At 36.0% G+C, this 17,088-nt stretch overlaps 1 protein-coding gene across 1 annotated transcript; it reads right to left on the bottom strand.

Annotated features, from left to right (window-relative positions):
* Positions 1–252: 252 nt before the first annotated feature.
* LOC117318046 lies at positions 253–17,044 on the bottom strand. The gene is given in 17 exon segments (XM_033873051.1): positions 253–3,809; positions 5,323–5,393; positions 5,768–5,842; positions 6,032–6,123; positions 7,240–7,266; positions 7,268–7,359; positions 7,582–7,667; positions 8,258–8,343; positions 9,007–9,522; positions 9,990–10,112; positions 10,309–11,419; positions 11,880–12,050; positions 12,324–12,438; positions 12,650–12,766; positions 13,063–13,241; positions 14,251–14,444; positions 16,917–17,044. Coding segments are annotated over 17 exon segments (3,279 nt in total). The 5' UTR covers positions 16,995–17,044; the 3' UTR covers positions 253–3,663.
* Positions 17,045–17,088: the final 44 nt, after the last annotated feature.

Raw genomic sequence — 17,088 nt, 5'->3', positions numbered from 1 at the left:
GGTTGTTCTGCAGGAACCAATGGAGAGGTGACAGAGACCAGTGCATTGGACACTCAGCTCTTTCAGAGTAACCTTGAGTATCATTTTCTAAAATATGCTGAGGAGTGTAGGAAAAATGGTCAATACATCTTGATGCTTGAATTCCATTCATCAATCAGGTGAGTTACACTATATACATGAATTTGTTCGGTCACACTTCTGTTTAGTTTACAGTTTATCAACATATACCAAAAACAAAACAACTATATATCAGAGGCTTTATGTCACTTTTATTCTTAATTAAAAAAATTGATTCATTAAAATGCTAAGCAGCAGCTAGACCACAGATAAAAATTGCTGATCAGATCTATAAACGATTATCACTGACATCACATATCATTCAATATTCACTGATATATACTGACAAATCTCTGGAAGAGATACTGTAACACAAATCAAATGATCAAACTCAGCACACAACACCTTCTCAGGTACTGTTTTACAAAATAAAATCATTTAATTAAATATGAAACACAATTATCACATCACTGACATGTTTAATAACCTTATTGTCAATTGCTGTAATGTTCAAGATACTTAATAAAACTCATATTCTTTAAAATAATCATTAGTTACACACCAATTCCTTCCTATTTTAGAGAGGAACTAGAACCCTCTCTTTAAAAATGAATTACTAGTAAAGCATTTCTATTGTTCGTGATTTTAAACACCCAATTTGTCTGAATGAAAGTTTAATGATCAATTTGTAAAGAAGAGGTCTATAAATGTTCATTCACAATATCCCCATAGAAATTCCAAGAAATTGGTATCCGGTATGTAGTTAATTTACAAACCTATTTTATTTTTCAAGTACATGTAATTTATGTTAACCCCAATAACACCTCAAAATGACTCTGTGTCTTAGTGGCAGTAATAACTGATACCTGGCTAAACACACTTCCATTGATTTGTCTTATGGTCCAGACAGCTTTCAATTATGAGACGAGACTTTTTATAACAAATCACAAACATCTGCATTACTCTACCCTATATCTCTACAAACAAATCTCATTCACAGCGGACATGATTTACGTAGATTAAGGATTTTCCCCTTTTCCCCCTTAACTACTCCCCCTTTAAAATGCTATAACAAATGGAAACCACATACACAATATAATATGAAATACTATGTAAACATATAATCTATGACAAAATAAGTACAAACTTCTCCCTGATTATATAAAACATACCATTGACAAAGAAAACTACAAACAATACAAAGGAAGCACCAAACCCTAGACTGACAAGAGACAATAATATACCAGTTAGTACCCAGTGTATTCCTCCCTAGTACCTGTGTGGACAGGCCTGTATCTGACAATCCAGTCAACAACTGCTAAATATAGCATAACTGTATCTGACAATCCAGTCAACAACTGCTACATATAGCATAACTGTATCTGACAATCCAGTCAACAACTGCTACATATAGCATAACAACTAATACATGTCATTGTTCTGTGACAGTTTCTTCATCAGCACACTTGACTCTCACTAAATCTACGTCAGTACAGACGTCTAATACTGGGCACGCAATGGAACACATCTAAATGAAAGCACTACCATAGCGTTTATTTACATTAGCTAGACAGTCCATTGTTATCAGTCCAATGTCTTAACATATTGTCATAATTATTACATCACATTTACACAAAAATCACACACATCTTGGGACGGCAGTTTCTAACTTACAGTATGTATATAAAATAAAAATAAAATGGTTTTAGCGTCCATAAATATCACAGACTATAGGAGAGTAAATCACAGATTATCTAAAAACAGTTTATCAATAAATCACAAGTTTACTGGTATTAAATCAGCACTCAGCAGTATTAAGAATAGGGACAGACATATTTGATAATGGGTGGAGGAATGATTTGTGTTTTATAATATATTTAAAGCTTGTTTTACAGCATTGCAGCTTCTGTCTGGTAGTAATCTTCACTTCCATGACAAAATCATAAACCATATATCGGGTAGTTGTTTTCTACACACAGTGTGTGAAAAATAGATATACTTCACCATTTTTTTTTTCAAATGATAAAATATATTGTAAATTTTAAAGGTATCAAGCCCTTAACATTAATTTAAGTAATATATTGATTCAGTTAATCTTACACCTATATATGTTTTTATTTTATAAAAAATATATAAAGATTCATATTTATTTTCTTTTTTTTTAATGAAAACAACATTTACCAACCTTCTTATCACTTTTCAGCAGAGGTTTCAATTTTCAATTCAATTCATCCATACCCTCAATAAATTAATCCAAATCCTCAATAAGGTAATTTAAACACATGTAATCCATGCCCTCAATAAGGTTATTTAAACACATGTAATCCATGCCCTCAATAAGGTTATTTAAATACATGTAATCCATGCCCTCAATAAGGTTATTTAAATACATGTAATCCATGCCCTCAATAAGGTCATTCAAATCATCCATATCCCCAATAAGGTAATTTACACACATGTAATCCATACCCTCAATAAGGTACGCAATTTAAACTAAGACACATTTTTGTTACTGACATTATCGCTACTGTAAAACATTTGTTTTGGCTATATTATATTATAGAAACATGGATATTTTTTCCAAATAAGATGAAATATTTACATATTACTGTAAAAACAACCCTGAATGATTTGAACTTTGAACTCTACTTCCATTACTATAACTAAGACAGCCTCAAAATCAGACATGTCAAGTAAAGTGACTTTAAGCCAGGAATGTTTTATCATTTTATTTACGGCATAAATAGAAAACATTCATATGCCTTGGGTCTTAAGATTCGATTCTTTTTGTTTTTCACTGAAATTTCTACATATATAATACAAATGTACATGTACAGTGAAACTTGACTTTACCGACACTGTAAGGGCTGAGTCAATGTGTCCGATATGACATTATGTCAATCAAGACAGTATCGGCAATGACAGTGGGGTATGTTGCTGTTCTGGTGGATATGGCCAGACATTACAGGATGTTGTTAAAGTCAGTGGTCAGTAAAGTCATGTTGCTTGGTACATTTTTATTGTAATATAAATATTTGATATTTTAAAGGGATATTCCCTACCAAATTTCTGGCTGATCTGTACCGTTAAATAACTCTTTCTATAATAACCTTTAGAACTGTCAGCATCAAAATATGTTTACTGCAGTCAGTTTGGACAAGGGAAATACTTGGGAATATCCCAGCCAATTAGATCCTTGTGCGGAATATCCCTTTAATACTAAAATGTGCTGTAGTTTTTCTCTACTTTCTCCGCTTAATGATATACTGGTAAATTAGTTTCCTGGAGATCAGTTTGAAGAAAAATATCCAAATGAATTTTCACTGCTTGTAATGAAAAAAAAAATCTTGGTATAGATTTATATGCATTTGCAACATTCTTTCTACAACTATTTGAAATATACCAGAATTGCCATATTCCCAAAAATTTCCTTGGGCAAACTTGTCATGAAAAATCTGACAAGAATATTTCTTTTAGAAGGGAATAGCTTGTAGGGACTGGAATCATTAAATTGTTGTAATTGGTATTTAAGTTTGAAGCAGTTGTGAACATTGTAAAACTACACAACATACATAGATCTATGTTAACATCAGACTATCTGTAAATCTAACTGAAACTTTTGCTCCTTTTCAGTGATGAAGTCGGTCTTTTCTTTCCTTTCTTTTTCTTTTTCTTAACTGCAGTTCCATCAGCTATTTTTGCTTTCCGCTCTTCTGCCTTCTTCTGCATGTACATGATTTCGTTCACTTTAGCTGTAGAAATGAAAATAACTTATCAGAAACAAGTTTTATCAATGTCTTTCAATTAAAATTTTCCATAGGAAAGCATAGCAGAATTTTAGGATGGTTCAATAAGATTTTTTTCCTTAGATTCTGTAATGGTAAGAATTTCTTTAAGTTGAGAAACATTGGAGAATCCGGGGGAGAACAATTACATAATAAATGTATATTATTCTACACAAAACCCAATTGTTAATTCTTCATTCCATGTGATTTGTAGATCAATTAAAATTCATTGGTATCATATGTCTCAGTTTGTAGACTGGATATTAAAACAAAATGTTGCAAGTGATATTCAATATACGAAAATAAATGCCCAAGACATTTACCAAACTGTGAATGGAAGCATTCCTGTGATCATTGAAAACAGACAAAAATCATTGTCACAAAAATATACTGATTTCATTTGAATGGTAACTGCACCTGTAACCTAGCAGACCTGACCAGGAGGTACGGACAAAAGCCCCCCCGGACATTAGCCCCTAGGACAAAAGCCCCTCCGGACAAAAGCCCCTTCACACTAATCAAAAAGTGGACAAAAGCCCCTTCATAAAAAAATGATATTTATTTTTTTAATGATTTTTAATTGCTACATATGCATATGTCATCAGTGGCTTCGGCAAAAGCCCCTTCATAAAAAAAATGATATTTATTTTTTTATGATTTTTAATTGCTACATATACATAACATATGTCATCAGTGGCTTCGGCAATGTAAACAACCGGTTCCAACAACAACTACTTGAACTGTTACATAAATATTAAGCTGTTACACAGTTGTTTGGTAGTTTTTTATTGATGTTGTGTTCTCCTGGAAAGAAATATATCATTAATGGCTTCATTGTTTCTTTGATTATCAATATTTGCAGTATATTAATTAGGAAGTCAAAAATTATGTGTAATCAGTAACAATATGTTCATCATGGAGAGTTTCCTGAAATTTTTAGCTTACTTAATAATACAAAGTTTGAAAAAATAAATTATGATGTTTAACCACAGACATATAATGCTACACTGACATTGAACCAAGGACCTTCATTCTCCACACAATTATTCTCCAAATTTCAGAGATAAAAACAACAATATATATATATGTATATATATAATTTCTGTTTTTCAAAAGTACAGATTTATATAAAGTATACCAGCTAAATTTCTAAAGAAGGGGCTTCTGTCCGGGGGGGCTAATGTCCGGGGGGGCTTTCGTCCGGAGGGGCTTTTGTCCTAGGGTCTAATGTCCGGGGGGGCTTTTGTCCTAGGGTCTAATGTCCGGGGGGGGGGGGCTAATGTCCGGGGGGGGCTTTTGTCCTAGGGTCTAATTTCCGGGGGGGCTAATGTCCGGGGGGGCTTTTGTCCTAGGGTCTAATGTCCGGGGGGGCTAATGTCCGGGGGGGCTTTTGTCCTAGGGTCTAATGTCCGGGGGGGCTAATGTCCGGGGGGGCTTTTGTCCTACACTCCCTGACCAGAATGAGAGCCACACATCATACCTAGAGCTTTCTCTGCTGACTTGAGCTGCCTGTATTCCTCTGGAAGCCATACCTTAGGATGACTCAGTAACCTGAGTCAGAATCAACATCATGGATCAGTTAAACTTATAAATGAGGATTTCTTGAGGAAATAATTGTCTTATATTGACAACATGGATACCTGTTTGAGATGTTTGTTGTATAAAGTACATGGATTCACCTTAACTAGTAAATACATGTACCATACATGTAATAATACATTATCTTAATTACTGTATGCTCAGCTTCATGTTTATGACCAAAATTATGCACCCACAATTCGTTCATATCAATATCACAAAGAGTATTGAGGGGATAAGTTCTATTAAAAGTACACAATGTTTAGTACAATTATTCAGGACAGAAAATTGAAGAATGGCCTTGATAAAATAAATATTGGTAGGAAGATGCATCAGGCCAAACTTACCCTAGGGACTGTGACTTAGGCAGGGTGGCCTTAATTTCATAGTAAGTAGTCTGTCCTGATGGTGGGTAAAGGGCTCTGGAATGTAAAGGTTGGATTATAAATTCTGGTAAGGCTACAGCTGAAGTTACACGAGTGAGGAATCACTCCTCCGAGATCTGATAGAAGATAATCACTGTCATATTGTTCTACAGCAGAAAATAATGTTTGAAGCACTGTGAAGTCATTTTGAATGTGTATACACGTTGTATGTTCCTTAGATCTTACCTCTCCAGTGTTTTCGCACTGACGTTGACTCCTTTAGCTGCCAGTTTTGCCTGCATCACTGTACATTCCTCAGCTTCCTCTGTCTCAGGGTACTGAAAGGACAGTCACACATGTTTATACCTGTATATAAGTGGTCAGACTCTCTGTCTCAGGGTACTGAAAGGACAGTCACACATGTTTATACCTGTATATAAGTGGTCAGACTCTTTGTCTCAGGGTACTGAAAGGACAGTCACACATGTTTATACCTGTATATATGTGGTCAGACTCTCTGTCTCAGGGTACTGAAAGGACAGTCACACATGTTTATACCTGTATATAAGTGGTCAGACTCTCTGTCTCAGGGTACTGAAAGGACAGTCACACATGTTTATACCTGTATATATGTGGTCAGACTCTCTGTCTCAGGGTACTGAAAGGACAGTCACACATGTTTATACCTGTATATAAGTGGTCAGACTCTCTGTCTCAGGGTACTGAAAGGACAGTCACACATGTTTATACCTGTATATAAGTGGTCAGACTCAGTGTGTATACATACTGGATATAGAACTCAGGATATTATTCTACACGGTTACTGGATATAGAACTTAGGATATTATTCTACACGGTTACTGGATATAGGACTCAGTAGGTAATAAAGTGTAGCCAAGTAGGTAATGTATGCCTACATTTGGTTGTTGTAATTACCATCCTTGCTCCGATATATATAATCTCCCTAAAAGGTATACAACATACATGTACCTGGAAATAAGAATCCCTTTAAAGATTTACCACTAACAACTTTTTTTACGATCCTGTGTGAAATTAGTGGAGCACATATCATGATAACCGTTTTTGTTTTAGATAGGTTATAATTAAAAATATAGGTCACAATGACCCGCTATCGGAATGCAAACACAAAATACTGAAAATCCTGCACAAAAGAATGGAGTTATGACTGGGAAACAGGCACAGAAGCAGCATAATGGAGCAGAGAAGGATACATAAAAGTAGGTCAACAACATATGTAATTGCATCTCCAAGATGCCTCCTCATTTGAATCATAGCCTCTATATATTAAATAGTATATACTTATATGGTCTGGAAATAAGATGTCTTAATATTAAGCTACAGTGCACTCCTCCCCTGACCATTTCATTGGATTAGACAAGGTATTTAAATTTTTATTGCCATCCTTATTCATAAAGATCAATTTTATTACATACATCACTATGGTTGACAGTGTTTAAGGTAGACAGGTTTTGTGTAGCGTATCTTGGGTTCCTTGTTGGGAGTTCTCCTTTTGACTGGAGCTGACTTGGCCCTTGTGTAGAATGAAGACTTTGCTGTAATATAAAACATATACAATGTCATGTAATATATGGAATGCTTGTATTTGTTCTATAACTGAGTTGGGTTCATTTTCTTTTGATGGTAAAACAGTATTAATCTAAAAGGTTTAAAGGAAATATGTATTATACATAAGTCCTACATGTCTCTTGATACTGTATGTAGCCTTACATAAGACATCAAGGTGTTTAAAACACAGAACTGTATATCAATGTTACCGTTAGTTTTAGCTGTAAGTTCTGGTGTTCCTGTATGGCCATGTCCATGGGCACACCCATGGTTACAGCTAACTCCTGCTCCAGATCTGGTAACATAGTAACAGGGAAGTATTTGTATGACGTTCATTTTGTATAAATACTATTAAGTTTCTTTCAAGTGTCTCGATTTCATGTCAAGAAACCAGAACAACTAACAGACTGATAGACAGTAGGACAAAATGATAGATGTGACCTTTAACGTTTGTTTGGATGGACTCACAAAAGGATATTTGTATAAATCAAACATGTTAACATCATATTACCTAATGGTACAATGGTCAATGATACCACAGACAGAACATCATATTACTTAATGGTACAACGGTCAATGATACCACAGACATAGAACATCATATTACCTAACGGTACAACGGTCAATGATACCACAGACAGAACATCATATTACCTAACGGTACAACGGTCAATGATACCACAGACAGAACATCATATTACCTAACGGTACAACGGTCAATGATACCACAGACATAGAACATCATATTACCTAACGGTACAATGGTCAGTGATACCATAGATAGTTATACTGTATAGTCTGTTGATTTAGAGTACATAGGTCAATAACATAAGAAATGTATTATAATTCAATCTTAAAATAATCATGTAAATGCTTAGTAAGTACCTTTCAGCAGAAACCAGCTCAGAGACTAGAGTGGACTTTGGACTTGGGAGTGAAGTAGCTTTGTGGATTCGACTCTTGCTGGACTTCTGTTGAAAAACATGAACTTTAGCATAATGGTAACCCAACACAACACATATGTGTCTTAATATCAACACACTACAACACCTGTCTTACAATCATAATATCAACACATTATAACACTCATCTTACATGTCTTAATATCAAATACAACAAATTTCTCATGTGTCTTCTTATCAACACACTACAACATCTGTCTAACAATCATAATATCAACACATTATAACACTCATCTTACATGTCTTAATATCAAATACAACAAATTTCTCATGTGTCTTCTTATCAACACACTACAACAACTGTCTTACATGTCTTCATATCAAATACAACATATTTTTTCATGTGTCTTATTATCAACACACTACAATAACTGTCTTACATGTCTTAATATCAAATACAACACATTTCGCATGTGTCTTATTATCAACACACTACAAAACCCAGCTGTCTTACATGTCTTTATATCAAATACAGCACATTTCTTATGTCTTAATATCAACAAACTACAACACATGTCTTTAATGTCAAAATATTAACTGAAACCAAAAAAACCTCCATTCTCCATTAAAAATTGTGACTAGCCAATCCTATGTTTTGACTTTCAAATTCCCTGACCTTGAGATTTCACCTTTGTATCAGAGAGTACTAAGAAGGACTGCCAACACACTTACTGTGGAAGGACATGGAGTGGAATCTGTCTCCAGGATTACAGGTACTGGAGACGAGGGTGGAGAGGGTGAAGAATCCCCCATTGATTCAGTCATAACATCAGGTGTGAACACAGATGCAGGGCGCTTCAGATGCTTCTCTATCATGTCGTCAATCGCCCTCTCCTTCTGTGACCTCGGTGAGCCAACCTTTGTCTCTGACCTTGCTGATGACATCTTTGAATCTGCTCTAGCTGATGACATGACACTGGGAGACTTAGGGATTTTACATTTAGGTGATTTGGGAGACTTTGGTGAAGGCAGATTATTAGAGATGGAAGATAAAGGTCGAGTTAAATGTTTGTTCATAAGTCTTTGTATTTCTAACTGTCTGTCAGTGAGGCCTGGGACCTCCACGCTTGATGTATTCTCCTGCTGAAATGCTGCCATAGTTACTGTATCCCCTATAGGATCACCATTATCCTTCTTCTCACCGCCAGATGGAGTGTTAGATTGTGCCGAGAGGGGTCGTCTGGTAACCTGAAGTACAACATCACAGTTTGTATCAAGAATAATTATGTCTATGTTTTATGGTCTGAAAGTGTCATGGTAACATATCTGGTTCCTATGAGAAAGTCATACAATTATACCTACAGGACAGACTCACCATTATTGACGTCATTTGTTAGTCTTCGACTACTATCGACACATCTATCATTATCAGGAGGTATCGGAATGGAACATTATCAATACACATTGTATACAGCCATAGAATACTACTGAATACTTCTCCAAAAACAATTCAACTCCTTCTCTGTAAATATCTCACAAGGCCATCATTATGACATATATATATGTATATGTATGGAGTATACCACTCGTATGTATACATACATGTACGTTATATGAAAAATAATAAGGTACATATATACATGTATGTGTGAAACACTAGCCATACCTATACCTGGAGTACTTGATTTAGGACATATACAAGTCTAAGTCATTACCTTCCTGGTACTAGTTGGATCTGAATCCTTGTCTGGTGCCATGGCTACAAATCCTAGCCTTGACCCTGGTCGTTCATGGTCATCTGACTGTGTTGTCCTGGCAACAGGAGGTTTATGCTGCACCTGTTACACATGACAATAAGTAATATGATAACATCAATTTCCACACCTCATTGAATCTAACTTTGGACATTAGTGATCAAGGTTAAAAAGCCAAAAGTTGAACTTGTGCCCTACAAGATATTTAAGTTATTTTTGAGCAATAAATAAAAAAAACTTTGTCCTCTTGGCCATAACAGCCAAACAACAAGGAGCTTACCTTAGCACTAGGAGGCCGGATGGCCTTGGCCTTCTCCCTGTTAGTATCTACCTGATGAGCCACCATCTGTTTCTCATTAATACGTAGGAGCTGGGAATCTAACACACTTTTCACAGCAGCACTTTCCATAGAGTCATTTTCTCCTGAATCGGCCACCATTGTTGTAGACAGTCCAGAGGCACTTTCTTTCAACTTTTCAAACATTTTGTCAACTACACTTGATCGACCAAGGGCTGACTGTCTGGATATTTCGTAATAGTTTTTGGTTGGCTCTGAAGTACATTTTGTTGGAGACCCTGGACGGAGTAACTCTGGAGTAATTTCAACATCCTCATCAGATTCTTCACTGCTATCATCTTCTGACACTGAAACCTGTTCAACCATAGTGACAACATCTTTTTCTTGTAGCTTTTTCCTTAGCCTTTTCCTTTTCCTTTCCTCTTCTCCATAATCGACAATAATTTGTGTGATTGGTTTCTGGAGTGACCTCCCAACAGGTTTACTACTTGGTCTCACTGTAGCTGAGCTGGGACGCTGTCTCATCTTTGGTTGGTCTTGTTCTGTATTTTTGATCACTGCTGATGACGGCCTTTGATTTTTCTTAACCACTGTAACATGAGGCACATAATTTTGTGCATTTCCTTCAGAATAATGGTCCAATTCTATGACAGGTTGATTTCCAGCACTTTTCACTGACAATGCAGCTTTAAGTTTTTGTTCGTCATCCTCACTCACTACACCTTTACCCCCAGACCTCTGACGTTCCTGTTTACGGTGACCTCTGGGAGACAAGCTTCCTACTTTATGTCCAGTATTTCTGGGTGTGATATCTATGGTCACATTTCTCTCCTCACTGAATTTGACAGCCAACTTTTCCACTGGTTTAACTGGAACTTCCTCATCAGTCCACGCCCCATCACTGTCTGAAGAGGACTCTATTCTACTGTGGAATGAAAAGGAGTCCTCATCTTCCTCTAGCATGGATGGGTCACCAATTCGATCATGGTTTTCTTCAAAGTTGCCTGATTCATTGGCTTCTGTAACTTGATGGATAAACTCATCATCGTCTGGCTGTTTATTTGTAGAATACTTCTCTGCCTTTGCCAATAATCTATTACAAAAAAATAAGAACAAAATCATTTTATAGGATTTGAGTATATCATAACAAGTTACAACAGCCATTGGTCTGTTGTTTCCTTGTTCAACAGAAAGAACCAAGACTATATTGCTAATTTTTGGATATAAACTTGATTCCAAAGAAATTTCCTTAAAGTCCACACCTGCCCAATACACACATATGACCTTCACCCCACAAATACTTTAACGTGACTTACAAACATAACACAACAAATATATTTATGTACATGTGACCACTTATTGGTTTTTTTTTTAATCTAATGTGACCATGAATAACTCAGGAGCTACATATTACATGAACTTCACCCACCAATATGATCTTCATCTCCCAAAAATACAATTGACCTAACCTTATTATAATTATACAAGTGACATTTAAGGCATCAAATAAATACAGGTGACCCTGTATGTAAGTATGAACTTAACCTACAAACCTCTCAGTGTCAAGGTCACTGTCTTCATCTTCCTCCTCCTCCTCATCCATGGTGGGTATGTCCAGATTGAGGTGGAGAGACTCGGAGGTGGGACGTCGTAGAAGCTGAACTGGATGTGGGGCCTCAGTTTTTGTCTTCGTGTATTTCAGCTTCACCATATCATCTTCATCACTGGACAACAAGTATCAACATTGTGATTAATAACACTACTGAAATGCTGAAGGAAGGTTTTAATTTCAATCGTTTCACAACATATTAAATGATTTATCAATACGGTGTATATAAATAAGTATGCTACACAAAACAGATAAGGTATTATTCAATATTTCAATACCTTAATTCATTAACTGAAATCTAAAACGATCAGTTTTTCATTCTAAAATGGTTGTTTGTATACCTCCTGTTTACACAAAACATAGATCACTTTAAGGAACATACACTTACCTGTCCTCATCATTTTGGTTTGGTATTTCAACATCAATATCAAGACGAGGAACAGGGGTCCCCTGGGGTGGAGGAGGGGGAGTACAGGGTACTGAATGTGGGACATGGCCCAGGCCTACAACAAAACATCACTGAAATGATTATACACAAGAAAGATAATGTTTGAATAAATGATTAGGTTTTAATCTTTTCACTTTCCTTTTTTCAGTCAGAATTCTGATAAAAATAATTGATTTTTTAAATATAGATCACTAATGCCTCAATGAACCAGATTTCATCATAAATCTATGGAGATGATCCCGAAAATCTGTATACATTGTACTAGCCTTGTTCTGGGTTTGGGTACTTCATCCCTGCTGGAGGGCCAGCCCAGCCTGTGGTTACTGACTGGTAAGGGGTCTGTTTAGCTGGGCGACCCACAGTGTCCACCTTGGCTCCCTTCACTAGACAGGGAAATATCAGTCTTAATACATTGTGTGTCATGTCAAGATATACTGTACAATGTATATCATTTTACTATAAATCATGACTGATTAACTTACCTCCTGGTGCCAAGTATAGCTACCCTGGGGTATAAGTTAAGTTTTGAACAATTAAAGGCATATTTCAGAAATTATCAATATATCATGAGGTAGGTATATGATAAATGTTAGGATCTACAAAACGAGCATGCAGGGTCATGGAGCGGAAGAAATAAAGTAACTTTTCTAATACAAAGTTGATGTGTTATACTACCAACCAGATATTTTCGGAGGTCGAGGAGGGAGGGATCCCTCTTTGGCACTCTCTGGACGTGGCTTTTTCCCACTGGGTGGACGGTATCTCCTAGAGGATGTCTTGGCACTCTCCGGCCGATGTGGACGTCCATCAATCTGACTGGCCTGTTTAACAAGGTCAGGAATTGATCCATTACTTCCCCTGTAAAAGAAAATAAATGCTTCAGTCTCTAATTTATTAGTCTGCAGAATTTTTTGTGTCTTTTCAGTTCTTACCTTATTTGATTATAATCCATAATCTTCCTTTCACAAACTGAATCACTGTGTAAAATGAAAAGTTGTGTACAATTCGCTCCATTAGCTTACTCATCCAACATTGTCAATAAAGCTATTGTTCAAATCAATGTATTGCATGATGCATCGTTATGACGGTGTAGCCATGCTACCTAAGGAAGATCAGCATCACTTTCCTGTAGATATCATTGGCTGTTTTATGAACATTTATCATTTTTGTTGAGAAACACTGACACATAGATATTAAATCAAAGAACTTCTCTGATGCCGTCACCTTTGTGTAACAATAACATATAGATTATTCATGAACGAACTCATTAACTAAACTGTCTTCAAAACATCTCATAAAAAAATCAATATTTCACTCTGAATAATCATGGTTTCAGAAAGTTGAAAGAAACATGTCTTTATGCATTACCAAGGCCCTGAGACAAGATACAAAGGTATGAATTGTAGTAGGTAGTAATTGTAGGTGGTAATTAAAGATACGTTTCTGATTTTGTACAAATCTACAATATAAATGTAGTCTTGAGTGAAAAAAATCAACTTCAAAATATCGGATCAATAGTCACAGCAACTGTAGTCATTGTATCGTATTCAAAATGTGTTTAAACATTTCAATGTCTGTCAGACAAAACATCCAAAATATCTAAAATTCTTTCAGAAAGCCACATCGGTCAATATTTAATTATGGATAATCTTGGTTTCTGAAAGTTGGAAAAAAAAAAATCATTATATGGCCATGAACAAGTTATGTATTTTAGTTTACTTATGTGGTGATTGATGATACATTGATCAGAAGTAACCAGTTTATACAACATACACACTGTGATTTAGCTTCAATCCAAAGTTTACTTATCATTACCAAGTGGTAAAAGGGGTAAAAAAACTAAGTTCTAATTCACAAACCGACCTACCAGGCAGTTTTCTGGTTAGACAACGTTGACAGAGGAGGATTACTGGTTAGGTCGGTGACACTCTGACTCCGTTTATTGGTACTGGTGAGGTTACTTCCCTTGAGCTCTCTGGGATCAACCAAACCTACATTGTACACGTTTGGTTTGATCTGCTCCAGCTGGGCTAATGATGCAAATGTAGAGCTCAGCCATTTCTGCCAATGACATAAAATGACAAAATAATAAACAAATAAATTAAAAAGGAATTCAAACATCTAAACAACAAACATATCAAAACACAAACAATCATCTAAGTAACTGTCAACACTATATGTCAAAATACCTTTAATATGAAAAGGACAGACAGACACAGTGACCATGGCTGTTCACACTAGGAAGATAAACCCAGCAAACAAACGATATAAACACAGTATTTATAGAGTCAGAAATGGTAATATGCCATTACATGTCACCACAATCACAGTTTTAAGGAAGTCCTACAGTCACTGTCACATTACATCAGATTTAATGTCAGTCAATATCTTGAAATTAGTAAAGAACTAAAACTTTGAAGTATGAAATAAGAGTTACTTCCCTTGCTATATGTGCCCATGTATGTACCTGTTACCTCTCCTAAGTCACTGAGGGTCAGTAAATTCTGGCTCGTTTTATGCCACTGAAATCCTGTCAGCTGCTCATTAACTGTTACAACAGTGACAAACTAAAACTTTCCACATGTAAAAATGTAACCTGAACTTTACTGTCTGTGGGATTAAAGTAAAGTTGCTCTCATGTCTGTTTGTATTTTCTCAGCAGTAGGCATGGGTTGATCACTGGTGTTAGCACTGAAATCTTGCCTGATGACATTTTGGGGTCACCTTATAATTATATTTATGTTAGTTGATTGAACTGGAGATTGAACCTATAATCCTTGGCTTGCTAGTCTGTTGTTCTACTAATGGAGCTAAAGAGATATTAACCTTTGCACAAGGCTAGAAGGTGATCCGATCACTAACGTATGTACATGTACACTATAATATATACAATAAAAACCTGCCAGACTACCCCACTCCTGTTCACAAGTGTATACTCTCGAACACCCATCAACCCTGTACTAACTCCAACAATCTCCTATGGTAAAGCTTGCTTTTGGAATATCAAATAGAGAGAAATTCACTTTTGGGTGAAGCTAGAAGGTGACCATGTCACAATGTAGACATTTAAAACATGTCATACCTAATTCTGTACAATAATGAAGTTAGAATTGTACCTGCAGCCCACATTGCATGATTATAAGAGGCAATTACATTTAGGATCTTATCTTTTCTCTTCTTTCTTAACATCCTTTTCCTTCCTGATGTTTCCCTTGAAGCTAACAATCCTCAATTTTGGCCTTTTGTTGAGCGTTTACCGGTAACCCCTGTGAAGAAGGCTTTGGGTTCTGTCCCCTTTGCATTTAGCATTTTGGGTGTGGGATGACTGGTTTACAAGTTGTCAATATAATGTGACCATGTGAGGTGTCCTGCTGGATGTTTTTGACAGCATGCTACGGTGAGGTACCACTAATCTATGAAGTCGGCATCAGATATGTGCTATCAAAAGGATACAAACATACCACAGCCTCACAAATTACACATGCAGACACCTCACACATGCATCTCACACACAGGGGAGGCCATTCTTAATGATCTTAACTGTTGATAGGACATTAAACAATACTAAAACCAAAACCAAACCATAAGCGAGACACTTCAATATAATATTACCAAAAGCATTAGTATCTCCTCTGAATTGCCAATCTGCATAGTACATGTAGCCATGTAACATCTGATTTTAATCAAATTGCCTGAATTGCGTAATTCATTTGATTTTGTTTGTTTGTTATTTTAGCTATCATTTATTTACATTAATTGATTTATTGCTATAAAATGATTAATGAGATCATATCTTTAATAATATTGAAATATAAAGAAAATGGGATTGAAAAAAAATATTGTAGTGTATATTTCTGACACTGCCTACATGATTTCACAACATATTCATATCTTTGATTTATATAATGATGGTCTAAGAATTAAGGACCACTCCACATCATTCCCATGCCTGTCCAGTCCCAAGGAGCTGTCCGGGCCCTACTGTCGACGTACTGGATGGATAGGACCAGAGGATCTAAATATATAGCCATTATTGTAACATTTGACACTTTTGACAAAAAGTATCAAATGCAGGACAAGAAAAAACCCAGGTCCAATCAACGGTGGCAAGGGCCTTCAGTTTTTGTGACTACATATATCCTTACGCGATAGGCAAGTACAAAATTTCTCGTAATCTTTCCATTTTCCTAAGAGTAAGTTAAGATACTACTAATTTAGTTTAATCAGACCACTATGTTTCATCTTTGGGCAAGTACTTAATTTGAACTCAAACTTGACCGAAGGACCAGTGATGATGTACAGCATGCAGTAGCTGATAAGATAATAGGGCGAAATATGCCCATTGCATGTACCATGGGTCTTCAGTGTAGTCAGAAGCCGACATTTAATATAGGAACCTACATATAATTGGTTTTTAACATAAAATACATAAATCTAGGATTTTTCACATGCCGAGTACTGTACCAGTACGGTACGTACATGTATGTCAAGCTGGCCTAATAGGATTGTGGGATGAAAAGATGTAGGATTTACCTTAGAGGCGTTTGCTTGCCCGACTTTTTCACACTGGTCTATTTCATCGTCACTGAAGAAGGAGTTGTTCAACTCCATTTTAAAATTATTCACTTCACACTCAACATAACTCAAACGCCGCCATGATAGTTTACATGTGAAACCAACGTGTTTTTGTAACGAAAATGCTCAT

This window comes from Pecten maximus, chromosome 2 (genome assembly GCF_902652985.1).
Source record: "Pecten maximus chromosome 2, xPecMax1.1, whole genome shotgun sequence".
Classification (NCBI taxonomy): domain Eukaryota; kingdom Metazoa; phylum Mollusca; class Bivalvia; order Pectinida; family Pectinidae; genus Pecten; species Pecten maximus.
The sequence above is the reverse complement of the archived record's forward strand: the minus strand, read 5'-3'. Positions and strand labels throughout refer to the sequence as shown.